This window comes from Prionailurus viverrinus, chromosome E2 (genome assembly GCF_022837055.1).
Source record: "Prionailurus viverrinus isolate Anna chromosome E2, UM_Priviv_1.0, whole genome shotgun sequence".
NCBI classification, from domain to species: Eukaryota; Metazoa; Chordata; class Mammalia; order Carnivora; family Felidae; genus Prionailurus; species Prionailurus viverrinus.
This window is the reverse complement of record NC_062575.1, coordinates 34,769,753-34,796,621: the sequence shown is the minus strand read 5'-3', so window position 1 is coordinate 34,796,621 and position 26,869 is coordinate 34,769,753. Positions and strand designations below refer to the sequence as shown.

Genomic DNA, 26,869 nt, shown 5'->3' with positions numbered 1-26,869 from the left:
CTTTTACCTGCTCGTTCCAGGAGGCCCTTGCCCCTTGCAGGTCCCTCTGTCTTACACACCCCCTCACCCCAAATACCCAATGGCTACTCCCTCACTTCCATCCAGGGCTTTGCCCGATTGTCACTGCCTCTGGTGGGGCCCCCCCTCACTTTCCCCACAACCTGTGCTCCCTGCCCCTCTGACCCAGCTTCACTTTTCTCCATGTCACTCATACACACACACACACACACACACACACGTTTTAAAAACAAACTTTATTTTTGTTTCTGGAACAGTTCCAGATTTTCAGAAAAATTATAAAGACGGTACTATGTAAGATAGTTCCCATATAACCTACATTGAGTTTCCCCTATTACTAACATCTTACACTTGAGGTACATCTGTTATAACCAGTGAACCAATACTGATATGCTATTATTAAAAGAAGTCCATACTTTATTCTGATTTCCTCAGTTTTTACTACTGTCTTTTTTTCTGGTCTAGGATCCCATTCAGGATACCACATTCCATTTTGTCTTCAGGCCTCCTTAGGCTCCTCTTGGCTGGGCCAGTTTCTCAGACTTTCCTTGTTTTTGATGACCCAACAGTGTTGAGGAGCACTGGTCACATACTACCTATTTTTACTTATTTGTGTCAACTCATCCCAAGCAGGAAGGTAAGCTTCTAGAAGACAGAGATTTTGATCTGTCTGTTTACCATTTCCCCAGCAATCGGAACAGAACTTGCCACATCATGAGTGTTTAATGAATAACTATAGAATGAATTTGCTAAAATGAATGATTTTTTAACTCTAAAACTCCACAGACCTTCATGTTTCATAGAGCCCAACCCTTCTCATTTAGCACATGAAAACAATGAAGTCTTTTTTTTTTTTTTTTTTAATTTTTTTTTTTTTTTCAACGTTTATTTATTTTTGGGACAGAGAGAGACAGAGCATGAATGGGGGAGGGTCAGAAAGAGGGAGACACAGAATCGGAAACAGGCTCCAGGCTCTGAGCCATCAGCCCAGAGCCTGACGCGGGGCTTGAACTCACAGACCGCGAGATCATGACCTGGCTGAAGTCGGACGCTTAACCGACTGCGCCACCCAGGCGCCCCGAAAACAATGAAGTCTTGAGGGGTTAGGTAACTTTCCAGTTACAGGAACCAGAACTAGAATGTCCTCGGCGTTTTGTGACCACCATACCCAGAAGCCAGGACCCATCAAACACTGTCGTCCAACACTTCAAGTCGCCCACAAGGAACCTGGGAGCCCATACTCATTCTCAGCAACCTCAACAGCTTTTTCTGAATAACAGTGTTTATTTGGGTCAACAACTTGAATATTTTATTGCATCTTTATATGCATCCTTTCTATAAACATAAGTGAAAAAAATAAAAGGACAAAATGTTGACACCAGTAATCAAAAGTCATCTAGCAGGTGACAAACAGGAGTGAGATCTTTTAGGTCAAATCAAATACTTTTTAGGCTTTAACTGATCACCTGAAACCAGCCCCAAGTGCTAGAAAACCCTATGAATGGTTGTGTGTAAATGGAGAGACATGAATACCCTGCCACATCAGATAGATGACTCTATTTTTTTTTTTTTTTTTGAGAGAGAGAGAGAGAGAGAGAGAGACAGCAAGCAGAGTGCAAGAAGGAGAATCTTAAGCAGGCTCTACGCTCAGCTCAGAGCCCAACAGGGGGCTCGATCTCCCTACCCTGGGATCACGACCTGACCTGAAATTAAGAGTCAGATGCTCAACAGACTGAGCCACCCAAGTGCCCCTAGATGGTTCTGTTTTTAACTCAATCCTTCCTCTTTAGTATCTTTTCAGTTAAAGATATCAGGGATTCCCTACTCATTATACCTGTTTGGCAACCTTTCAACATGTGCTCAGGGACAACTAAATAAGAATCCAATTTTATTTATTGGTAAGTAATTGCTGAGCACCTAAAATCTGCTAAGCATGAACTTCAAAATGTGTCCTTTCTCAATTCACCCAGAGCCCAGTAAATAGCATGCTCTAAATACTTACAGAACACTTTAGAAGGCTTCAATTCCTCAAATAAGAGAGTCCATCAATACTAACCCCACAGGCCTAAGGACAAGTTTACATAAGATTTTAAAATTCTAGCCTTCATGGGGTGCCTGGGTTGCTCAGTCAGTTAGGCATCTGACTCTTGGTTTTGGCCTAGGTCATGGTCTCACAGTTTGTGAAATCGAGCCCGTGTTGGGCTTATAGCCTTCAAAAAAGCACACAACTAAGAAAACAATCAAAGTTACAAAGGCAACCCAGATCTTGAACTCAATTATACCATATACCATCTTTAAGAGGCATTCTTAGTGGGAATTAAGGACATTCCCAAAAAACAAACACAAATGGTAAAAACTGCTATAAACAGGTTTAAAAAAAATTTTTTTTAAGATTTTATTTTTAAGCAATCTCTACACCAAACATGGGGCTCAAACTCACAACCCTGAGATCCGGAGTCACATGCTCCACTGACTGAGCTAGCCGAGTACCCTGAAAGTTTTAATTTTTTAAGGAAAAAAAACGAATTGATTCAAAATTTTATCAGAAATGAACAATATGGGGGCGCCTGGGTGGCTCAGTCAGTTGAGCATCAGACTTCAGCTCAGGTCATCATCTTGCAGTTCATGGGTTCAAGCCCCACATCTGGCTCAGTGCAGACAGCTCAGAGTCTGGAACCTGCTTCGGAATCTGTGTCTCCCTCTCTCTCTGCCCTTCCCCAGCTCGCACTCTGTCTTTCTCTCTCTCTCAAAAATATATAAACATTAAAAAAATTTAAAAAAAAAGGAAAGAAAAGAAATTAACAAAATGGAAAGTACTCAGTGCTTTCAGATTCCTCTTCTGTGGTAAAAAGAGCATGACCTTAAACTTCAAGAACTATCCATTGTACCATCCCCTGCTCCACAAAACTCAAACACAATATGACAACTGGATATGTGACCTGAGTCTTCAGAAAGAATGTTACTTCCTCCAAGGTAAAACAATTTCAAAGTGCCACTTTAAACATTCAGTTTACTCTCTGTTGTGGGCTGAATTGTGTCCCCTGGTACCCATGACTATGACTTTATTTGAAAAGAGGGTCTTTGTAGATGTAATCCAGATGAGGTCATGCTGGATTAGGGTAGATCCTAATCCAAACACCAGTCTCATTGGGAAATTTGGACATAAAAGGAAAATTTGACACAAAGACCCAGGGAGAGAACACCATGTGACTACAGAGGCAGAGATTGGAATGATGCAGCTCCAAGCCAAGAAATGTCTAGCACTGACTACACCGGCCAGAAGCTAGAAGAGAGGCATGGAACAGGTTCTCCCTCAGAGCCTCCAGAAGGAACCAACACCTTGATTTCAGACTTCTGGCCCCCAGAACTGTGAGAGTAAATGTCTATCATCTTGAGCCACTTAGTTTGTGGTTCTTTGTTATGGAGGTCCTAGAAAACGAATATATTCTAATTCTTTCAGGGTCCTGTGGGCATTTGCAAAAAGAACCTAAGATCATACTGGAGGAAGTATTGAATCCTGGTTCCAGTATTGGAAGTACTGGAGTGAGTGCCACACTCTTCAAAGCAGTTGCACGGTCATGCTTAACTCGTGGAAACTACTTTCATGAATTAATGTAACTAGAAACGTTATATATACACATAAACATATGTGTGCAGGTATGCACATCCTCTACCATATTCAGATTATACTAATGATGGGGGTGCCTGGGTGGCTCAGTCGGTTAAGCATCCAATTCTTGGGGTGCCTGGGTAGCTCAGTCGGTTGAGCGTCTGACTTCGGCCCAGGGCATGATCTCACAGTGTGTGAGTTCGAGCCCCGCGTCGGGCTCTGTGCTGACAGCTCGGAGCCTGGAGCCTGCTTCGGATCTGTGTCTCCCTCTCTCTCTGACCCTCCCCTGCTCATGCTTTGTCTCTCTCTCTCTCAATAATAAATGAACGTTAAGAAAAAAAAAAGCATCCAACTCTTGATTTTGGCTCAGGTCATGACCTCACAGTTCGTGAGATCAAGCCCCTTGTCAGGGTCCATGCTGCAGCACGGAGCCTGCTTGGGATTCTCTCTGCCTCTCCCTTGCTCATGCGTGCTCACTTGCTCTCTCAAAATTAAATAAATAAACATTAAAAAAAAAAAAAAAAAGGAGAGAGATTACACTAATGAAGAAAATATCATCCCAAGACACTAAAAAATATTTCGGGAATACAAATAGGGAATTTATCTTCATAAGCAATTTCTGATTTTATAACTTCTGATTTTGTAACTTTTCCAGGACTTCCCCAGGAAAAATCTAATCGCAACAGTTTTCAGATGGTTGGCAGTAAAGCCCAGGTTAGCTGAAAGGCCCCATGAGGTAATCTTGACTTTGGTAAAGGTCTGCATAGGTCTTCAGCTTTGCAGGTTCAGAAGCCAGATAGTCTCCCAAATCACACAGGTGTGATCAGGTCCAGGACACAAGTTCACAACAATCCAACCCACAGATCCCAATTTCCAAATTCAAGGACCAATTCATTAATTTTCAACATATCTTTCAGTGACCGGAACACTTAGACCTCCCTCACTCCTGATAACAAGTAACCAAAGAACTAAAATGGAAATCCAAAGACTGTTTGGCTAACATGTAATAAGGAGTCAGACATCCAATCTAGAACCTAGAACATTTGACTTCTTCCACCATAGATCATTTGACTTCCTCCCCCCGCCAATACAACACCTGCACAGAACAGTACAATCTTTATATCCACTATGCCATCTGTACCGGCTACACTCAGTAGAGTAGACAGAGACCTCTGTATTTTATAGGGAAGTAAACTAATGTTAAGGAAACAAAGAGGGCGGTTTATCCATTCATTCAACACATGCTAACAAAACCCAACGTAACAAGGTAAACAGTAGGCAGCACTTAACTCCAATATCCTGACCCTCAGTCAAATGCTCTCTTCACTATATACCAGTCACTTCTGGAATGTACCTCCCCAGCAATGCACTCATATCTGCTAGATCATGTGTCTCTCTTCCTTAGAATATGCTGCATAAACATGGAAAAATTACTTCTAGTGCTTTTACTCTTCTATATATTCCATGTAAATCCCAATATATTGATATATTACCAATAAACAAAACATATTACATGTTAGATATGTAAGATATCTTACATATCATACAGGTAACATATAAGATAGTTCACATACACACATAGTGTCAAAGATTTCACTTTAAGCTTTTTCTTTTTAAAGTTTATTTTGATAGAGAGAGAAAGAGAGAGAACGCACACACATGGGAGAGAGAGAGGGAGAGGAAAAAAAATCCCAAATAGGCTCCGCACCATCAGCATGGAGCCCAATGGGGGGGCTCCAACTCACAAACCATGAGATTATGACCTGAGCCAAAGTTGGACACTTAACCAACTGAGCCACTCAGGCACCCCCACTTTAAGCTTTTTCCAATAAGCCTTTGTAAATAAAATGTACTAGACCCATCCCGTCCTTCTTTAATAACTGAAATAGTTTTTCATCATTTGTCTGTTTCTTGGCTACTCAAGGTCAATTATGACCACCACTACTGTATTTTTCTCAAATGTAAAACTTGCACTTTTTCATATCTGAAATTAGGGAACCTTCTTACAATAATATATACATTTAATGTTGTGCATTTTCCTTTTAAAAGGGACTATAAAGGGGCACCTCGGTGGCTCAGTCGGTTAAGCATCCGACTGTAGCTCAGGTCACGATCTTGTGGTACACGGTTTGTGAGTTCGAGCCCAGCATTGGGCTCTGTACTGACAGCTCAGAGGCTGGAGCCTGCTTGGGATACTATATCTCCCTCTATCTGCCCCTCTTCCATTTGCATTCTGTCCCTTTCTCTCTCTCCAAAATAAATAAACATTAAAAAAAATTTTTAATTAAAAGGGACTCTAAAGATGAATGATTTTTCTTTCCAATTGGAACCATATCTGAGAATAACCAAACTGTTTACAAGGGGGTATTATATGAGTAGTCCACCTAATAAATAATGAGAGAATAATCAAATAATAAATTATCAAACATCCTGCAACAACCAGTAAATGAATGGACACAGATAAAAATCAATGGTTGCTGGGGTGCCTGCATGGCTCGGTCAGTTGAGGGCCTGACTCTTGGTTTTGGCTCGGGTCACAATCTCTCAGTTCATGAGTTCAAGCCCCGCGTTGGGCTCAGCACTGACAGTATAGAGCCTGCTTGGGATTCTCTCTCTCCCCCTCTCTCTACCCTTTCCTTGATTGTGCTCTCTTTCTCTCTCAAAATAAATAAAATGAACTTTAAAAGTTAAAATAAATTTTTTTTTTAAATCAATGGTTGCTAACAACATATATAGGACAATTAGGCATTAGGTTCTTTTCAATAGAAGTGTATATCACCTATGGAATTATGTTGCCAAAAAAGAACCTGAATCCTGTCACACATCTATATCTGCCTATAATTTACAGGAAATACAAGAGGCAGAAAGACAAGTTAAATGACACTATAAGAGGCAACTGGCATAGCCTGTGGAAAACCCTAGAAAACAAAGGACCTGCTTCTTCAATAACAACAAAATATTAGGAAAAAAAAAAAAGATGAGGGAACGTATAGATTTAAGAATTAAGAGGCATCAACTACTATAGAACACTCAACCCAACAATAGCAGAATATGCATTTTTCAAGTACACGTTGAATATTCTTAAGGATATACCATGTTAGGTCACAAAACAAGTCTTAATAAATTTAAAAACATGGAGATCAGGGACACCTCGGTGGCTCAGTCGGTTAAGCAACTGACTCCGGCTCAGGTCATGATCTCACGGTTTGTGAGTTCGAGCTCCGCGTGGCGCTCTGTGCTGACAGCTCAGAGTCTGGAGCCTGCTTCAGATTCTGTGTCTCCCTCTCTCTGTTCCTGCCTTGCTTGTTCTCTGTCTCTGTCTCTCAAAAATAAATGTTAAGAAAAAAATTAAATAAATAAATAAATAGAAAATAAAAACATGGAGATCATACAAAGTATCTTGTACTGATCACAACAGAATGAAACTAGACATCAATAGCTGAAGAAAAACTGAAAAATCCATAAAAATGGGGAAATTCCCCCCCCCTTTTAAACACCAAAGGGTCAAAGAAACTACAGTGAATATCAGAAAATACCTGAGACAAATGAAGATGAAAACACAACATAGCAAAACTTCTGAAATGCAGTGAAAGTAATTCTAAGAGAAAAAAGGAGAGCTGTAAACATTTACATTTAACAAGATCTCAAATCAACAACCTAACTTTACCACTTAAGAACTAGAAAAAGAAGGGGCACCTAGGTGGCTCAGTCAGTTAGTATCCCACTCTTGATTTCAGATCAGGACATGACCTTATGGTTCGTGAGTTTGAGCCCCATATCAGGTTCTGGGCTCCCAGCATGGAGCCTGCTTGGAATTCTCTCTCTCTCTCTCTCTCTCTCTCTCTCTCTCTCTCTGTCTCTCTGTCTCTCAAAATAAACATTAAAAAAAAAACAGGAACTAGAAAAAAGAACAAATAACCCAAAGCTAGGAGGAAGGAAATAATAAAGATTAGATCAGAGATAAATAAATAAAGACTAGAAAAACAATTGAGAAAAAAAAACTCAATAAAACCAAGAATTGGTTCTTTGAAAAGATCAACAAAATTAATAAGCCTTTAGCTAAAAGACAAAAAAGAAAGAACATAAATAACTAAAATCAGATATAAAAGAGAGGACACTACTACCAGTTTTACATTAAAAAAAAAAAAAAAAGGATTATAAGAGAGCACTATGAGCAATTATATACCACAAATGGATAACCTAGAAGAACTGGACAAATTCCTAGAAACGCACAACCTACCAAGACTGAATCATGAACAAATAAAAAATCTGAAAAGACATGTAATGAGCAAGAAGGCTGAATCATTAATTTAAAACCTCCACAAAAGACTATACTTTCAGGGATCATTCCTAGAATTTGTTACTACAGAAGTTTCTCTGAATGTGTAGAGTACCCAAAACCATGAGAAGGAGGTATAGCATTCTCTCCTGAGGATGAAGGTGGCTCTGGGGGTTGCTTCTGCAGCTGTCTTTTGCTGTTGATGATCATTCTTCTCTTCCTTTAGGAGAGCAAGAGGAAGAAAACAAAAACAAACAAAAAACTCCCATAAAGAAGAGCCCAAAACCAGAGGGCTGCACCAGTGAATTCCACCAAAGCTTTAAAGAATTAACACAGATCTTTCTCAAACTCTTCCAAAACATTGAAGAGCAGGGAACAATTTCTCACTCATTCTATAAAGCCAGCATTACCCTGACACCAAAACCAGATAAAGACACTACAACTATAAATCAATGTCCTTTATAAACACTGATGGAAAAATCTTCAAAAAAATATTAACAAGCAGGATTAAAATGATTATATACAGAACATTAAAATGATTATACACTGGGGCACCTGGGTGGCTCAGTCGGTTAAGTGTCCGACTTCAGCTCAAGTCATGATCTCACAGCTCATGAGTTCGAGCCCCGTGTCGGGCTCTGTGCTGACAGCTCAGAGCCTGGAGCCTGCTTCAGATTCTGTGTCTCTCTCTCTCTCTGCCCCTCCCCTGCTCACATTCTGTCTCTCTCTCTCTCTCTCTCTCAAAAATAAACATTAAAAAAAATTTTTTAATAAATAAAATGACTATACACCATAACCTCAATGCAAGGATGGTTCAACATATGAAAATCTATCAGTGTGATACTCTGCACTAACCGGATGAAGGAAAAATTCACATGATCGTCTCAACTGATGAAGAAAGCATTTTGACAAAATTCAACACTTCTATAATTAAAAACAAAGAAACCACTCTATAAACTAGGAATACAAGAAAACAACCTCAACATAATAAAGGTTATATAGAAAGAGACCAAAGCTAATATGTTTAATGGTAAGATTGCAGGCTCTCCCTCTAAGGTCAGGAACAAGACAAAGAGGTCCACTCTCACCATCTCTTCCCAGTATAAGACTGCAAGTCCTAGTCACAACAATTAAGCAAGAGAAAGAAATAAAAGGCACCCAAATAGGAAAAGAAGAAGTAAAATTATTTCTGTTAATGGAATGATGTTATATATGTAGGGAAAACCCTATAGAGACTGCACCAAAAATAACTTAAAAACCCTGTTAGAAGGGGTGCCTAGGTGGTTCAGTCAGTTGAGCGTCTGACTCTTGATTTCAACTTAGGTAATGATCTCACCTGTGAGAACTAATAAATTAAGCTAAATTCCAAGACACAAAATCAACTTGCAAAAACTAGTTGCAATTCTATATACTAACAATTAACAATATGAGAGGAAATTAAGAGAACAATTCCATTTACAATATCAACAAAAAGAATAGACTACTTAGGAATAAACTTCAACAAGGAGGTAAAAGACTTGTACACTGAAAACTATGAAGTATTTTTGAAAGAAATTAAAGAAGACACCAATAGGAAAGAATCCCATGTTAATTTATTGGAATATTTAGTATTATTAAGATGTCAATACTACCTGAAGCAATCTACAGATTCAAAGCAATTCCTACCAAAATCCCAACAACTTTTTATAGATGAAAATTCCATCCTAAAATTCATATGGAATTCCAAAGGACCCAAAACAACCAAAATAATCTTGAACCAAGTTGGAAGTTTCACACTTCCTGATTTCAAAACTTATTACAAAGCACTGTAATAAAAACAATGTGATACTGGCATAGAAATAGACATGTAGACCAAAAGAACAGAACAGAAAGCCTAGTAATATACCCTCACATGTAAGGCTTAGATAATTTTTAGAAAGGGCTAAGACCATTCAATGGGAAAAGGACAGTCTTTTCAACAAATTGTGCTGGGAAAACTAGCATCCAATACAAGAGAATGAAGTTGGACCCTTTGATCTTACACCATATACAAAAATTAACTCAAAGTGCATCAAAGATTTATTCATTTTTTAAAAATTTGTTTTAAGTTTATTTACTTATTTTTGAGAGAGAGACAGAGAGAGCGAGAAGGGGAAGGCAGAAAGAGAGGGCAGAAAGGAAGGCAGAAAGGCAGAAAGGAAGGCAGAAAGAATCCCAAGCAGGCTCCACACTATCAGCATGGAGCCCAATGTGGGACTCAAACTCAGGAACCGTGAGATCATAACCTGAGCTGAAACCAAGAGTCGGAGGCTTAACCGACTGAGCCACCCAGATGCTCCAAAGTGGATCAAAGATTTAAATATAAGACCTGAAGCTATAAAACTCTCAGAGGGAAAGCTTTATGTCACTGGATTTGGCAATGATTTCTTGGATGTGATACTAAAAGCAAGGATGACAAAAGAAAAAAATAGATTAGATTATACCAAAATAAAAAAAACTTGTGCAAATAAAAAAAAAACTTGTGCAAACAGGGTGAAAAGGCAACACACAAAATGGAAGAAAATATCTACAAATCATATATCCAATAAGGGATTTATATGCTGAATATATAAAGAAATCCTACAACCCAACAACAAAAAACAAATAACCCAATCCAAAAATGGGCAAAGGACCTGAATAGACATTTCTCCAACAATATATACAAATAGGCAATCAGCACCTGAAAAGACACTCAATTTCACTAATCATCAAAGAAATGCAAATCAAAACCACAATAAGGTGCCCCTGTCTGGATAGTTCAGTAGAACATGCGAATCTTTATCTCCGGGTTGTGAGTTCAAGCCCCACATTGGGCATAGAGCTTACTTACACACACACACACACACACACACACACACACACACACACACACACGATATCACTTCATATCCTTTAAGATGGCTACTATCAAAAAAACAGAAACAAGTATTAGCGAGGTTGTGGAGCAGTTGGAACCTTTGTGTACTGTTGGCGGGATTATGAAATGGTGCAAGAGCTAATAGGAAAATAGTCTGGCAGCTCTTCAAAATATTAAAATTAGAACTACCATATGATCCAGAAATCCCACTTCTGAGTATATATCCAAAAGAACTGCAATATCTCTCTAAGAGATATTTGCACATTCATGTGCATTGCAGCATTATTCATAATTAGCAAGAAGTGGAAGCAATCCAAATGTCCATCAGTGGAAGAATGGAGAACTTAACATACCATATTTGTTAGTTCTCCAGAAAAACACAACCAATAGGATGTATACCTAGAGATTTATCATAAAGAATTAGTTCACTTGACTACAGCGGCTGGCACATCTAAAATCTGCAGGATAGACTGGCAGGGTAGAGACCCAAGAGGGCCAGTGTTCCAGTTTGAGTCTGAAGGCAGTGTGCTGAAGAACCAGCAAGAAGTGATGTGGTAAATGAAGTCCAAAGGCAGTCTTCTGGAGAATTCTCAATTGCTAAAGAAGGTGGATCTTCTTTATTCTATCAGGCCTTTAACTTATTGGATGAGGCCATTCACATTTTGGAGGGCTCCTTATTCAGAGCCCACCAATTTAAATGTTAATCTCATCCAAAATCACACTCACAGAAGTATCCAGAATAATGTTTGACCAAATATCTGGGCACCCCATGATCCAGCCAAGTTAATATACAAAATTAACCCTCACACATACAGTGGAATATTACGCTGCTTTAAAAGGAAGGAAATCCTGTCATATGCTACAACATGGATGAATCTTGAGGACCTTATACTAAGTGAAATAAGTCGGTCCCAAAAGTACAAATATTATATGATTTCACTTATATGAGGTAACTAAATGTAGAGTAAATGTCTGACATTAAACTTCTAATTGCCAAGGTACCCATTTTAAAAGACAGCCATCTTGAATAAACATATTGCCAGGTATACGACACAGCCACTAGGTAAAACAATCAGATTAGGAACTAGGTCACCCACACCCATTTAGTTCCCCTTACAGAAAGTCCTGGGTGACTTAGATAACTGACCGCTTGAGTGACCCTGCTTCCACTTTCCCATGCCCTAATTTCCGCTCTTGTGTTTCAAATTAGCCAATAATGAGTGACCCCACAAATCGCCAGACATTCCACCCTTGGACTTTAATAAAATCATGCCCCAGCTCCCCTCTCTATCCCTCTCTCTAATTGCAACCTCACTTGTACCATGTACCCTCCAAGACTTGTGAGTAATAAATTCTGTTCCTCAAATTCCCTAATTATTTTTGAAGTGCATCCTGCAGTCATAAGAACCACAAGGATTAGTCCAGTCACATCACTGGCCCTTGTGGGGGAAATATCAGTGGGGCTCACTGCGGTTAAGACAGGCCCAGGCAACTGCCTCAGGCATTCCTAGCTGAGAGCATCACCATCAATAGGTTGGGCAGGACTCAACACCAGAGTAGTCAAATTTATAGAAATAGCAAGAATGATGGTTATTTAAGGCTGGGGTAGAGGCGCCTGGGTGGCTCAGTTGATTGAGTGTCTGAATCTTGATTTTGGCTCAGGTCATGATCTCACAGTGGTAGGACTGAGCCCCAACACAAGCTCCTTACTGGGCGTGGAGCCTGTTTGGGATTCTCTCTCTCCCTATCTCTCTGCCCTTCCCCTGTTTGCATGCATGCTCTCGCTCTCTCTCTCTCTAAAATACATGCATACATACATACATTTTTAAAAAATAAAAAAAATAAAGGGTACTGTTTAAATTCTGTAGGATGAAGAAGTTCTGGAGATCTGTTTCATGGCAATGCACATATACTTAGCACTACTGAATTTTATACTTAAAAATGGCTGAGATGGTATAAATTTTTTAAAAAGGACATTCTGATCGGGCTAGGGGGAGGGGAAGTGGGGAGTAAGTGTTTCACAGGGACAGAGATTCAGTCTGGGACAATGAAAAAGTTCTGGAGATGAATGCTAATGATGGTTGCACAACTATGTGAACATAGTACTACTAAACTACAATCTAAAAAATGGTTAAAATGGTAATTTTTATGATATATATATATATATAATATAACTTACACGTAATGTATAAAAATAACAGTGCAGGGGGAAAAAAAGTACAAAGATTTGATGGTATCTGTTTTGGTGATTACAGAGATAAAATGTTGAGTATACAATGAAGTTTGCAAACTACCCTCAAATATTTAAAAATTGAGAGGTTGGGGGTGCTTGGGTGGCTCAGTAGGTTGAGCATCCGACTTCAGCTAGGTCACGATCTCGTGGTTCGTGGGTTGAGCCCCGCATCGGGCTCTGTGCTGACAGCTCAGAGCCTGGAGCCTGCTTTAGATTCTGTGTCTCCCTCTCTCTCTGCCCCTGCCCCACTCACTCACTCTCTCTCTCAAAAAATGAATAAACGTTAAAAAAAATTTTTTTTAAATCAAGAGGTTAGCTTGTTTACAGATTTTTCTAACAATATAACAAAAAGCCTAAAGAACGTATACTGAGTGGCAAATGCTCAGGGATGGGGCACCAACCCCATAGAAAACCATAGAAAATTTGCACTTCTTTGTGTTTTGCATTTCAGTGTTGTCTGAATATTTAAAAACAAATTTACTGTACTTCCAAGGAGTTTATATTCCAAAATTAAAAGCTGGAAAAAAAAATTACTACTAGAAGTAGTAATTACTACTAGATTACTACTAAATTACTAGAAGTAAATTGCTAATAGAAGATTTAAAAGAACGTCATTTTTTAAATTATATAAACTAAAATTAAAGTTGGGGCGCCTGGGTGGCTCAGTCGGTTAAGCGGCCGACTTCGGCTCAGGTCATGATCTCACAGTCCGTGAGTTCAAGCCACACATTGGGCTCTGTGCTGACAGCTCAGAGCCTGGAGCCTGTTTCAGATTCTGTGTCTCCCTCTCTCTGACCCTCCCCTGTTCATGCTCTGTCTCTCCCTGTCTCAAAAATAAATAAAAAACGTTAAAAAAAAATTTTTAAGTAAAATCAACAACAATCACCAAAATTAAACCTTCATATCTGGATTATGTCTTCCTATAATTTTGCTATTTTACTCTGAGAACATCTAAAGACCAATACACATATTTTAAATATTTCACTTTACCTTTTAGCTACTGAAGATGTTCCATATTGTCTTCTGCGACGCCTGGCCACTGAAGACATCTTAAGTCCTAGAAAGATAAATTGCTTTTTTTAAGGAATAAATTAGAAAACCATTCGCACAGTATCACTAGCACTGTGAAACTTTTACAAGCAGCAATGCTTGCCTCTAACCCCCACCCTGCAATCCCATCATACCAATTTGCAAGCAAACACAACAATGAAGACCAGCTAATCACAACCCTGAGATGCCCTCCCAACTCTATTTCTCTGCTAAAGAAAATGTCTAAGTCAACGCAAAATCTAGAGATGATGCAGGAAGCACTGGCAGAAAGCCTCATGGGTTGGAAAAAAGGGAAAGAGGTAAGTGATGAGGGAAACAAAGGCAAGAGAAATGTAGCTTAAATTAAATCTCCTTACAGCTTGCAGCCCACTGACACCTGAAACACGCAGAGCATGACCTTGCTGCCAAGCAACTCATGGCTGCCTTACTTCCTTGATGTTTTTGTTTTATTAAAGACTAAAAGTAACCTTATCTTAACAGTAGCTTAACCTTATCTTTTTTTTTTTTTTCAACATTTATTTATTTTTGGGACAGAGAGAGACACAGCATGAACAGGGGAGGGGCAGAGAGAGAGGGAGACACAGATACGGAAACAGGCTCCAGGCTCTGAGCCATCAGCCCAGAGCCTGACGCGGGGCTCGAACTCCCGGACCGCGAGATCGTGACCTGGCTGAAGTCGGACGCTTAACCGACTGCGCCACCCAGGGGCCCCAGCTTAACCTTATCTTAACAGCACCCCTAAAAGTCTTGAAAGGTTTATTTTCAAATTCCTTAGAGACTTACATTCTCCCTAACCCCCACTAACTTAGAAGTATATACCTGGTCACTCTTCACAACGCCAGTGCAGCTCTTTCTGCCCACGGGTCCTGTCCCCATACTTTAATAAAATCACCTTTTTGCACCAAAGATGTCTCAAGAATTCTTTGTTCTTGGGCCGTTTGCTCAAGAACCTCACTGGTAAGTATGAACTAAAATTCATGGTGGCAATGTGTAATGAAACAAACAAACAAATATGAATTTTATTTCACTGATTTCAGTTCCACTTTGGTGTCCCCTCTTCCTTTAGAACCACGTGCTGCTTGGTAAGGAGACATGGCAAAGCCAAAACACACTGTCCAAGGCCAAATTTGGGGCCAGCAAGGATGGCTTCCTTTTCCTTAACAAATTGATTTGTGCATTTGTCTACCTCCAAAAAGATGCTGAGATGTCTATGACTAAAAGGGAGAACCAGTAAAGCATTAAAATAAAGAGGAAGGAGCAGCACCAAAATAAGGAATTTTTCCATTATTTTAAGTGATATAATTCATACACCATAAAATCTTCCCCCCCTCTTTTTTTTTGAGAGACAGAAAGAGTCTGCATGCACTTGTGCGAGCAAGGGAGGTGCAAAGGGAGTGGGAGAGTGGGAGAGAGGGAGGGAGAGGGGGAGAGAGAGAGAGAGAGACAGACAGACAGACAGACAGACAGAGAGACAGAGAGAGAAAGAGAGAGAATCTAATAAGCCAGGTCCACACTGAGTGCAGAGCCCAACACAGGGCTCCATCTCACCTTCATGAGATCATGACCTGAGCCAAAAGTATGAGTTGGATGCTTAACACACTGAGCCACCTAGGCACCACTAAAATTCACCCTTGTAAAGGTAAATTTTAGGGGCGCCTAGGTGGCTCAGTCAGCTAAATATCTGACTTCCACTCAGGTCATGATCTTGCAGTTTGCGGGTTCGAGCCCCTTGTTGGGATCTGTGCTGACAGCTCAGAACCTGGAGCCTGCTTCAGATTCTATGTCTCCCTCTCTCTCTGCCCCTCCCCCATTCACGCTGGCTCTGTCTCTCTCTCCCTCTCAAAAACAACATTAAAAAACATTTTAATTTTTAAATAAAGGTAAATTGTACATAATGTGTTTTTTTAGTACATTCACAAAGTAATTCCAGAACATTTTCATCACTGGCCCCCTCCCCCAAATTCCAATAGTCACTCTCTATGCTCCCCTCCTCCCCACCTCTGACAATCACTAGTATACCTTCAGTCTCTTTGGAATTGTGTATCAGACATTTTATATAAATGGAATGTCCTCTTTTGTGTCTGGCTTCTTTCATTTAGCATACTTTGGAATGTTGTGGGATGCTTCAGTATTTGTTCCTTTTTATGGGTGAATAATATTCCAGTGTGTGGATATACCAGTGTCCATTCATTCACCACCTGATGGTCATTTGAGTTGTTTCCACTTTTTGGCTATTATGAACAATGCTGCTAGGAACATTCGTGTAACAGGTTTCGGTGAACATGTACTCAGTTCCCTTGGGTATACACTTAGGAGTGGAATTGTTGAATGATATGGTAATTACGTTTAACTTTTTAAGGAACTGCCAGACTGCTTGCCACATATGCTATACCATTTTAAATTTTCAGCAGCAATACATGAGGGTTTCAATTTCTCTCCAACCTTGCCAACACTTCATATGAATCTTAAGTAGCAGTCTTCAAATTGGGTACATGGACCTGGGGATAAGAAGACCTTCCGTGGGGATCATGACTTTGAGCATGATGGATACTCTGAAGACAATTTCAGGCCCTCTGCTTCCGTAAGAGCTCTTTCCCACATATACTTGATCTAGCAGGCTGAGAAAATGCCTATGACCTCCTTCCCCCCTCTTGCTCAATCACCCTATGCACTGCACAAAAGAAGGACCAATTACTCACCACCCAGAATCTCCTTTGATCCAGTGCATCACCCCAGTGTGAAAACTTCAGAATGAGATTAAGGTAAATGGAGAAGTCAGAACAATGCAAAGAAATTCAACAAGAGACACTAAAGGAAACAGAGCCTTATTTCATCCAATTCCCAGCATGGCTCTAAGTATTGTCCATCCTAGAAGAGTGGAATGTTCAACACAGGGATGGACCCTAAAATGTTTGATTACACCATAGCCAGTAATCAACTAAAAATGGATCACAGACCTAAATGAAAGAGCCAAAATTATAAAACTTTTGGAAGAAAACATAGGAGTAAATATTCACAACCTTGGGTTAGAGAAAGATTTCTTAGATATGGCACTAAAAGCACAAGCATAAAAAAGTTAGGAGTGCCTGGCTGGCTCAGTCAGTAGAGCATGTGACTCTTGATCTCAGGGTTGTGAGTTCAAGCAAGCCTCACACTGGATGTGGAGTCTACCTAAAAAAAAAAAAAAAAAAAAAAAAAAGAAAAAGAAAACAATTGATAAGCTGGATTTTATAAAAATTGTAAAATTTGTGAAAAGACACCATTGAAAACATATTTACAAATCTCATATCTGATAAGAGTGTCTGGGTGGCTCAGTCGGTTAATCCTCTGACTTCCGCTCAGGTCATGATCTCAACGTTTATGAGCTCAGGCCCCGCGTTGGGCTATCTGCTGTCAGCACAGAGCCGGTCTTAGATCCTCTGTCTCCCTTTCTCTCTTCCCCTCCCCTGTTCTCTCTCAAAAAGAAAAAAACATTTAAAAAAATGTTTTAAAGAAACTCTTGCATCTAATAAAGAGCTTACATTTAGTACATACAAGGAGCTCTTACAATTCAATAATAAAAAGAAAAACAACCCAATTTTAAAATGGGCAAAGGGTGCTCGCTTCGGCAGCACATATACTAAAATTGGAACGATACAGAGAAGATGAGCATGGCCTCTGCGCAAGGATGACACGCAAATTCGTGAAGCGTTCCTTACTTTTATGAGCACTGGGTGTCGTATGGAAACCAATTTGACAATAAATTTCATATATTAAAAAAAAAAGAAACTAACTACATAAATAAATAAAATGGGCAAAGGATTTGAGTAGACATTTCTTCAAAGAAGATGTACGCACGGCACAAACCACATGAAAAAGTGCTCAACATCATCAGTCATAAGGAAAGTGCAAATCAAAACCACAATGATATCATACCCATAAGGGCCTCTATCAAAAAACAAAACAAAACAAAACAAAACAGGTGTGCCTGGGTGGCTCAGTTGGTTAGGCATCCGACTTCAGCTCAGGTCATGATCTCACAGTTTTTGGGTTCGAGCCCCGCATCAGGCTCTGTGCTGACAGCTCGGAGCCTGGAGCCTGCTTCAGATTCTGTGTCTCCATCTCTCTCTGCCCCTCACTCACTTGTGCTCTATCAAAAATAAATAAAATGTAAAAATTAAAATAAATAATAATAATAAATGTTGGTGAAGGTGTGGAGAAATTGGAACCCTTGTGTACTGTTGGTGGGCATGTAAAATGGTGCAGCCCCTATACAAAACAAAATGGCAGTTCCTCAAAAAATTAAAAATAGAATTACCAGGTCATTCAGTAATTCCACTTCTGGGTATACCCCAAAATGAATTGAAAGCAAGGTCTCAAGAGACATTTGTATACCCATGTTCATGGCAGCACAGTTCACACATAAGAGCTAAACCCAAGGGTCCGTCATGGAAGAACGAATAAACAAAATGTGGTATGTCCATACAGTGGAATATTAACCAGCCTTAAAAAGGATGGAGATTCTGACATGCTACAACAGGGATGAATCTTGAGGACATTATGCTAGATGAAATAAGCCAGACACAAAAGAGCAAATACTATAGGATTCCACTTACGTGGGGTGCCTAGAATAGTCAAATATATAGAAAAGGAAAGGAGAACAGTGCTTGCCGGAGGTTAGGAAGAGGGAGAATAGACAGTTGTTGTTTAATGGGCAAGGAGTATTGGTTTAGCAAGATAAAAATGTTCTGGAGACTGGTTGCACAAGAAGGTGAATATACATAATACCACTGAACTGTACACTCAAAAATGGTTAAGATGGCAAATTTGTCATGTGTATTTTACCACAATTTTTTTTAATTCAAGTATAGCTGACATACAATGTTTCACTAGTTTCAGGTGCACCACATAGTGAATGGTGAGTGACTCAACAAGCCTATACATTATGCTGTGCTCACCACAAGTGCAGCTACCCTCTGTCAGCAGACAACATTATTATGGCACCACTGACCGTTGGCTATATTCTGTTTGTTTTTTTAAACCACAGTGAGATAGCACTTCCCATTTAGTAGGACGGGTATAATCAAAAGGACAAGTATGGGTGAGGATGTGAAAAAACTGGAACCCTCATATATTGCTGGTAGGAATATAAAATGGTACGACCACTTTGGAAAGCAGTTTGGCAGGTTCTTAAAAAAGGTAAACATAAACAGCAATTCAACTCATCCACCCAAGAAAAGTGAAACCTATGTCCACACAAAGACTTGTGTGAGAATGTTCATAGAAGCATTATTCACAATAGCCAAAAGATGAAAACAATTCAAATGTCCATCCCTGGTGAACAGGAAAAAGTAAAAAAAGTCGTACATCCATACCATCAAATACTATTCAGTGATAAAAAGGAATTAAGTACTGATATACACCACAAAATGGATGAATCTCAAAAACAGTATGCTAGGGGCGCCTGGGTGGTTCAGTCGGTTGAGCATCCGACATCGGCTCAGGTCATGACCTCGCAGCTAGCATTCTGTGTCTGTCTCCCTCAAAAATAAACAAACATTAAAAAAATGTTTAAAAAAATGTTTAAAAAATAAACAAACATTAAAAAACATTTTTTTAATGCTTGTTTATTCTTGAGGGAGAGAGAGACAGAGTGCGAGTGGGGGAGGGGCAGAGAGAGAGAGAGGGAGACACAGAATCTGAAGCAGGCTCCAGGCTCCGAGCTGTCAGCAGAGCCCCACGCGGGGCTCAGACTCAGGAGCTGCGAGATCATGACCTGAGCCGAGTCGGACGCTCAACCGACTGAGCCACCCAGGCGCCCCTAAATAGACATTAAAAAAAAAACCAGTACACTAAAATGAAAGCCAGTCACAAAAGGCTAACATCTTAATGGTGGAGGAGGTCATTGAGAGGACATGACCACCGGCTGACCTGTGAGCAGATCCCAGCAGCCGGAGGCTCCTTACTCCCTCCCCTATCCTTGGACCGTGCCTCCCGCTTGCCTTTCACACTCCCAGAGACTGCCCTAAGGACAGAGCCTTGAGATAGCGACGTGGTACTGAGACCATCTGGACGGTACACATTACTGAACGCAGGCAAAATCTCGAAATAAACGTTTACGATTTGGTGGGTGGGTGTGGAGATCTACTTGTGCCGTAGCCGCCCAAGACAAGGTATGTGTTATACCTACCACCTACCGATCTGCAGTGGCTTCCCTCTTTCTTCAGAAACGCTGCTCTCTGTCCTCTGCCGGTTTCAGATTACACCCAGAAGCTCCCAACGAGCTTGCCAAACCAACAACTATTGATCCCATTTATGTGAAATATCTAGGTAATATAAATGCATAGAAACAGAAAGATCACTGGTTGCCTGGGGTACAACGGGAAGCATGTTTCCGGTGTCACAGAAATGCTCCAAAATGGACTATGGTAATGGTATCTGTCAGGATGTCCCTGGAACCACAGTGGAGGGGACGGCCATCTTGCCAGCGCAACCCAAGGGAAAGCCCCAAGCGGCGCGCCAGAACGAATCGAAGGTCAACCAATCACCGAGCGACAGCACGACCTGGCGCGAAAAAGGCCCACCCGGACCTAAACCCGGAACCGCTGCAGCTTAAAAAAAAACCCACCCCACCCCACCCCACCCAGGCGCGACTTCCCAGACTCCTCTCTCTCTCGGTCCCTGAGCCACAGAACCTCGCCCGAGACCTTAGTTCCCAATAAAGCCTTTGACTACTAAAATTTTTTAGCCTCTGACTCATCTTTACCCTGCCCGATGCCTGACCTTAACAGTATCATGTAATTCTACAAAAAATCATTAAATTTAAAATGAGTCAATTATGTGGTATGTCAATTATATATACCTCAAGGAGCTGTTTTTAAAAAGTAAAGTCAAGGGGCGCCTGGGTGGCTCAGTCGGTTAAGCGGCCGACTTCGGCCCAGGTCATGATCTCGCGGTCCGTGAGTTCGAGCCCCGCGTGGGGCTCTGTGCTCACAGCTCAGAGTCCGGAGCCTGTTTCAATTCCGTGTCTCCCTCTCTCTGACCCTCCCCCGTTCATGCTCTGTCTCTCTCTGCCTCAAAAATAAGTAAACGTTAAAAAAAAATAAAATAAAAAAGTAAAGTCAGGGGACACCTGGCTGGCTCAGTTGGGAGAGCACACAACTCTTGATCTTGGGGTTGTAAGTTCAAGCCCCAAGTTAGGTCGTAGAGATTTTATTAACTTAAAAATAAATTCTTTAAAAATAATAAAATAAAATAAAAAGTGAAGTCATTCTTCTGGGTTGGACAGTGAGGCCCAATTTGGCCAGATAGGTGCTCTGCCATATAATTTCCATAACCCGAGTGAAATCTACACCTCCTAGATTTTACTCAAAATAGGATGAAAACATGCATATGAAAACCACAGGATAGGATGGTAATGATATCTTTTGCAACTCTTTACAAGTATAATTAAAAAAAAAATACTCTAGTTGTCAATTTACAAATGTGTAAGGAGGACATAAATTCTTCCACCACAAGCTTGGGAGCAGGGTCACCCCACAAGTCCACGTGTCATGGGAACTGGCAAAATAAAACCTCACCCTAGAAGCTAGTGGTCACCCACCCAAATGGAGGAGCTGGGGATTCCAGCGCATTCTCAACACTTAAATAAGAGCAGAATTAGAAAGCCAACACTGAACTGCAGTAGCCTCCTGTCTGCTCTCGCTCTTCCGCTATGGCAGAGCCACGACACGAGACATTTACGTTGCGACACAGGAGGTAGCCACATGGCCCTCACTTCACTGCTCCCGGGACTGGGACAAAGCTGGAATACAAAGATGACCAAAAACAAAACAAAACCCATAAATTTCAGTTTGCAGCTTTCAAGATTCAATTCCTTCAAGAGTAATATTTTTTAAGTGTATATATTTAAGTAATCTCTACACCCAATGGGGGTCTCAACCTCAGGACCCCCAAGATCAAGAGTCACATGTTCCTCCCAATGAGCCAGGCAAGCCCCCTTCTTTCAAGAGTAATATTGACCTTGACTGATAGTGCCCAGACGCTGAACTCCCCAAATAAGACCCAACCTAGCCATTCTTGTTCAGACTGAGGGCACAACCATCTGGATCACCCCTGTACGCCCAGCCTAGCCAGTCCTGGCTTCAGGCTCCTCCACACAGGGTAAGCAGATAAGAGCACTGTCCTGCCCTCCTGGGAATAATTTATTAATCAAACATTAAGCAGTCAAGTAGGTTATCACTGAAGCAAAACTACAATTGCATGGTAACAGGCTGAGAAGCGGAGGCACTTTGGAAATGTCCCAACAGGAAAATATATCTGCTCTAAACCTTCACATTAACTCATTTACGGTAGGTTCTGTTATTACCCCATTTGGGGGATGAGAAAATGGGGGCACAGAGAGGTAAGGTAACTTGCCCAGGGTCACACAGCTCATCAGTGGTCCACCCAGATTCACACGCAGGTCTAACTCTAGAAGCCTGGTGCAATCACCAAATCGGCTGCAAGGGTAAACAGCGGAGGAAAAGCACGAACTGGAGCCAGCCACAGCAGATGAGCAAGTTTTCCCAAGAAGGTAAAGGGAGGCTAGGGGAAGGCTGATCCAGAGAGCTCCGACCTGCTCGTGATGAGGACACGCCAAGGCGGGAAAGCAAGAGGATGGGCAGGGAGGCTATAAAGGAGGCAGGAGAGGTTGCTGTAGCTTCCCGGTTGATTGTAAGGCAATGCGTCCAGCCCACCTGCCCACTTCTCAAGTGGGGAAACTGAAGCCCCCAAGGAGGGGGAACACAGGTTCCCAGGCACCAGCCCGCCTCAGCCTCCCGGAACTCCCCATCCAGGAGATAGTAAGGGGCATAGGGACTGCAGTGAGGTGGCGCGAGGCCTCCCTGCCCTTGGCGGGACACTTACCGAGGCGTACTTCCACAACTCCCTCAGGGCACCTCCCGCGTTCCTTGCCTCCAGCTTCTCCACTCCCACCTGGCCCTGCGCGCCCGCAGCTCCGCCCCCAGTGCGCTTCCCCCCCCCCCCCCCCCCCCACAGCCCGCCCTGGGCAGCACAGGCGGCCCACAGCGCCCCCTTTAGGCAGGGAGGCGCGGGCCCACGCCCTGCCTTGTAGACTGTTCTTCTCCCCTTACAATTTCTCTTCCCTGTCGCTTGTTGCTGTTCGCTCCCTCCCCCGCCTTCCCTTTGCCTTTCATGTTTTCAATCACAAGTCGCTCTTTCATTCATTCTTGGTTTGTTTGGTTTTTTTAAGTCTATTTACTTATTTTGAGAGAAAGAGGACGGGGGATAGGGGTAGAGAGAAAGAGACTTTCCAGCACGCTCCTCACAGTCAGTGCAGAGCCCAACACGGGGCTCCAACCCACGAACCATGAGATCGTGACATGAGCCAAAGTCAAGAGTCAGGTGTTGGGCCACGCAGGCACCCCTATTCATTCTTACACTTAACAATTATGTGTGTGCCAGAAACTGCTCAAAACATTGGGGATAGGGGCACCTGGGTGGCTCGGTCCGAGCACCTGACTCTTGATCTCAGTTTACCTCACGATCCCAGGGTGGTGGAATAGGACTTTGTAATGGGCTCCAGGAGCCTGGTTAAGAGTTTCTCTCCCTTTCCTTCACCCTCCACCTCAAAATAATAATAATAATAATAATAATAATAATAAAGTAACGCTGGGGATAAGGCAGAGAAGATAGAATTCCTGTGCTCATTAGCTTACATTCTAGTAGATGACAATAAATGAATGGCTTTCCAACTTTGTCACCCCACCCACAGGTGCAACATGTTTTACATCACTTTCCAGTATACCTACACACTCACACACACACACACACACAAACACACACACACACACACACAGCACCCATAAGACTAACACTGAGGTTTCACAAAGCCATACTTACCTTGTAGATTGGCAGCTCCTAAAAAGACAACCAGAAAGAGCGCCAGAGTGGCTCAGTAGGTTAAATGTCCTTTGGCTCACTCAGGTCATGATCTCACAGTTCATGAATTCAAGCCTCAATCTCTTCCTCTCTCTCTCTCTGCCCCTCACCCCAAATAAATACATAAACTTAAAAAAAAAAGGGCGCCTGGGTGGCGCAGTCGGTTAAGCGTCCGACTTCAGCCAGGTCACGATCTTGCGGTCCGTGAGTTCGAGCCCCGCGTCGGGCTCTGGGCTGATGGCTCGGAGCCTGGAGCCTGTTTCCGATTCTGTGTCTCCCTCTCTCTCTGCCCCTCCCCCGTTCATGCTCTGTCTCTCTCTGTCCCAAAAATAAATAAACGTTGAAAAAAAAAATTAAAAAAAAAAAAAAGACAATCAGAAAACTTGTGACCAAGCAAAACTAACTTTGTTAGATTTGCTGCAGTAATGGAGAATGCTACCATGACAATCTTAATAGTATGTCAGAATGGGGAGACATGGAAAGGAAATGTTTAGGGCTGGGGTCTGGGCTTGAGTAGTTCAAGAAGGTCTTACAAGACAAGAATTGATTGGGAGTCTGTGAGACCTAACAGGCAAGAAAGATGTCACAAAGCAGGTGGAAAGATTAAATTTTAGAAGGACATTTGTATTTCCTTTAGCTTATTGGCTATCAATGATTGTGTTTAAAAGGCTATAGAATTTCACCTTTAGTAATATAGCTTTAATGAAAAACACCCTCTTAATTTTAAAGAAATGTTAAATGTCATTTCCTTGATATTTATGGACTAAATAAATTATAAATTTGAATTATTTTATTTTTTAAAGTTTACTTATTTTGAGAGAGAGAGCGAGCATGTGAGCATGCAAAAACAGAAGAGGGGCAGACAGAGAGTGAAAGAGAATCCCAAGCAGGCTCTGCACTGTTAGCACAGAGCCCGACACAGGGCTTGAACTCATGAACCTTGAGATCATGACCTGAACTGAAGTCAGATGCTTAACCGACTGAGCCACCCAGGTGCCCTGAATTGTTTTAAAAAACAGGAATTGGGGGGCACCTGGGTGGCGCAGTCGGTTAAGCGTCCGACTTCAGCCAGGTCACGATCTCGCGGTCCGTGAGTTCGAGCCCCGCGTCGGGCTCTGGGCTGATGGCTCAGAGCCTGGAGCCTGTTTCCGATTCTGTGTCTCCCTCTCTCTCTGCCCCTCGCCCGTTCATGCTCTGTCTCTCTCTGTCCCAAAAATAAATAAACGTTGAAAAAAATTAAAAAAAAAAAAAAAAACAGGAATTGGGGCACCTGGGTGGCGCAGTCGGTTAAGCGTCCGACTTCAGCCAGGTCACAATCTCACGGTCTGTGTTCGAGCCCCGCGTCAGGCTCTGGGCTGATGGCTCAGAGCCTGGAGCCTATTTCCGATTCTGTGTCTCCTTCTCTCTCTGTCCCTCCCCCGTTCGTGCTCTCTCTGTCCCAAAAAAAAAAAAAAAAAAAAAAAAAAGTTGAAAAAAAAAAACAGGAATTATTTGGGATTGGGCATATGTCTTGATGTAAATTTTAGCATTAGTGAGCACAGCACAGCAAGGGTCTTAAAGCAAGTTTTAATAAGTATACTGCTGTTTGATAAGTAACTTGATTTCCCAAATGGACAATCTTGATGGGATTCCTTCCCAATACGAGAGCCCATCCTGCAAACTGTCCAGATAAATAGGTTTGAATGAAGTCCCTAAACCAAACGTTTGTTTATAGCTTTAGCTTACAGAGCACAGCATCATTTTTGCTGTGTTCTACAGGTCAAAGCAACAGGAAAGAGCACCCAGACTCAAGGAAAGGGGAACAGACCCCACCTCTTAAGGATTGTCAAAGAATGTCACCATCTTAAATCCTACACATTTAAGGGCGTCTAGCTGGCTCAGTGGGTAGAGCATGTGACTCTTGATCTTGGGGTTGTGAGTTCGAGCCCCATGTTGGGTATAGAGATTACTTAAAAAATAAAATATATTTTTAAAAACTCCTCCACATTTGGATTACTTGGAAAATAAGGAGTTACTTTTTTGGAAAGAAAGAAGAGGGATATAGGAGAGGCAGGCCACATGGATTGGCTGACCATTGCCAAGTAAACTTTCCTTCTGGCATGGACACCTAAAAATAACTTCTCTTGCATTCTCTGGTGCCAACCTTGGGTCTCAAGATTGGGTCCAGTATCACCAAACACATTTTCCTTTTCTGTAAACCACATCATAACATGAATTAGGCTGGGATTCCTTAGGTCTATGACTATATTGACTTCCAAAAAGTCATTTTCCCCCATGTTTTTGTCTCTGAAAAGGTGTTTTGGTTACCTGTTTTGGCTAGGGAATGGGGAATATTGGAAAGTGACCAGCATGCAAAGCAAAATGGACACATGCATGGTGATCAGTTTTTTCTAAAGATTGGGTATTGAGTGAGCCATCTGTAACCACCTATAATATCATAACCAGAAAAAAAAATAAGCCTTAAAAAAAAAAAGGTTAACATAAAAGCAATTCTTTCTGTCTTTACAAAATCAGCAGAGAATGAAGAGCAGCCTGACTTGAATAAGCCAAAGAAGATTTGAAGAGCAAAACCGGAAAGAAAGGTGAGATTTTGATTTGGAATTTTGCATGGGAAGTATTCTTCAGTTCATCTACTTGGTCTGAAAGCCTCAGAGTAGCTATTTTTCATCTCATACTGTTTGCTTCTAGGGGAATCTGAGAATCCTTAGATGGTAGTCCAATTGTCAAAGGGTAATGAAAGCGTAACAAAACATGGTAGATAAAGTGGAATATTATTCAGCCTTCAAAGGAAAGGAAATTCTGACGCATGCTACAACATGGATAAACCTTGAGGACAAGATGCTAAGTGAAATCAGTCATTCACCAAAGGGCAAATACTATTTG

At 41.5% G+C, this 26,869-nt stretch overlaps 1 protein-coding gene and 2 non-coding genes across 3 annotated transcripts in view; 2 read left to right on the top strand and 1 right to left on the bottom strand.

Annotated features, from left to right (window-relative positions):
* LOC125153440 (nuclear receptor coactivator 5-like) overlaps positions 1 to 23,014 on the bottom strand; it is a 48,076-nt gene extending 25,062 nt beyond the window's left edge. The window contains exons 1-2 of the mRNA XM_047836595.1: positions 22,952 to 23,014; positions 14,006 to 14,072 (exon numbers count right to left, since the gene is read on the bottom strand). Of these exons, the coding sequence (XP_047692551.1) occupies positions 14,006 to 14,064 (59 nt within the window). The 5' untranslated portion in view covers positions 14,065 to 14,072; positions 22,952 to 23,014. The remainder of the gene's footprint in view (positions 1 to 14,005; positions 14,073 to 22,951) is intronic.
* Positions 7,954 to 8,162, top strand: LOC125153846 (small nucleolar RNA U3). The gene has a single exon (XR_007147591.1). It is a non-coding gene; the product is annotated as a small nucleolar RNA U3 (small nucleolar RNA).
* Positions 17,661 to 17,767, top strand: LOC125153855 (U6 spliceosomal RNA). The gene has a single exon (XR_007147597.1). It is a non-coding gene; the product is annotated as a U6 spliceosomal RNA (small nuclear RNA).
* Positions 23,015 to 26,869: the final 3,855 nt, after the last annotated feature.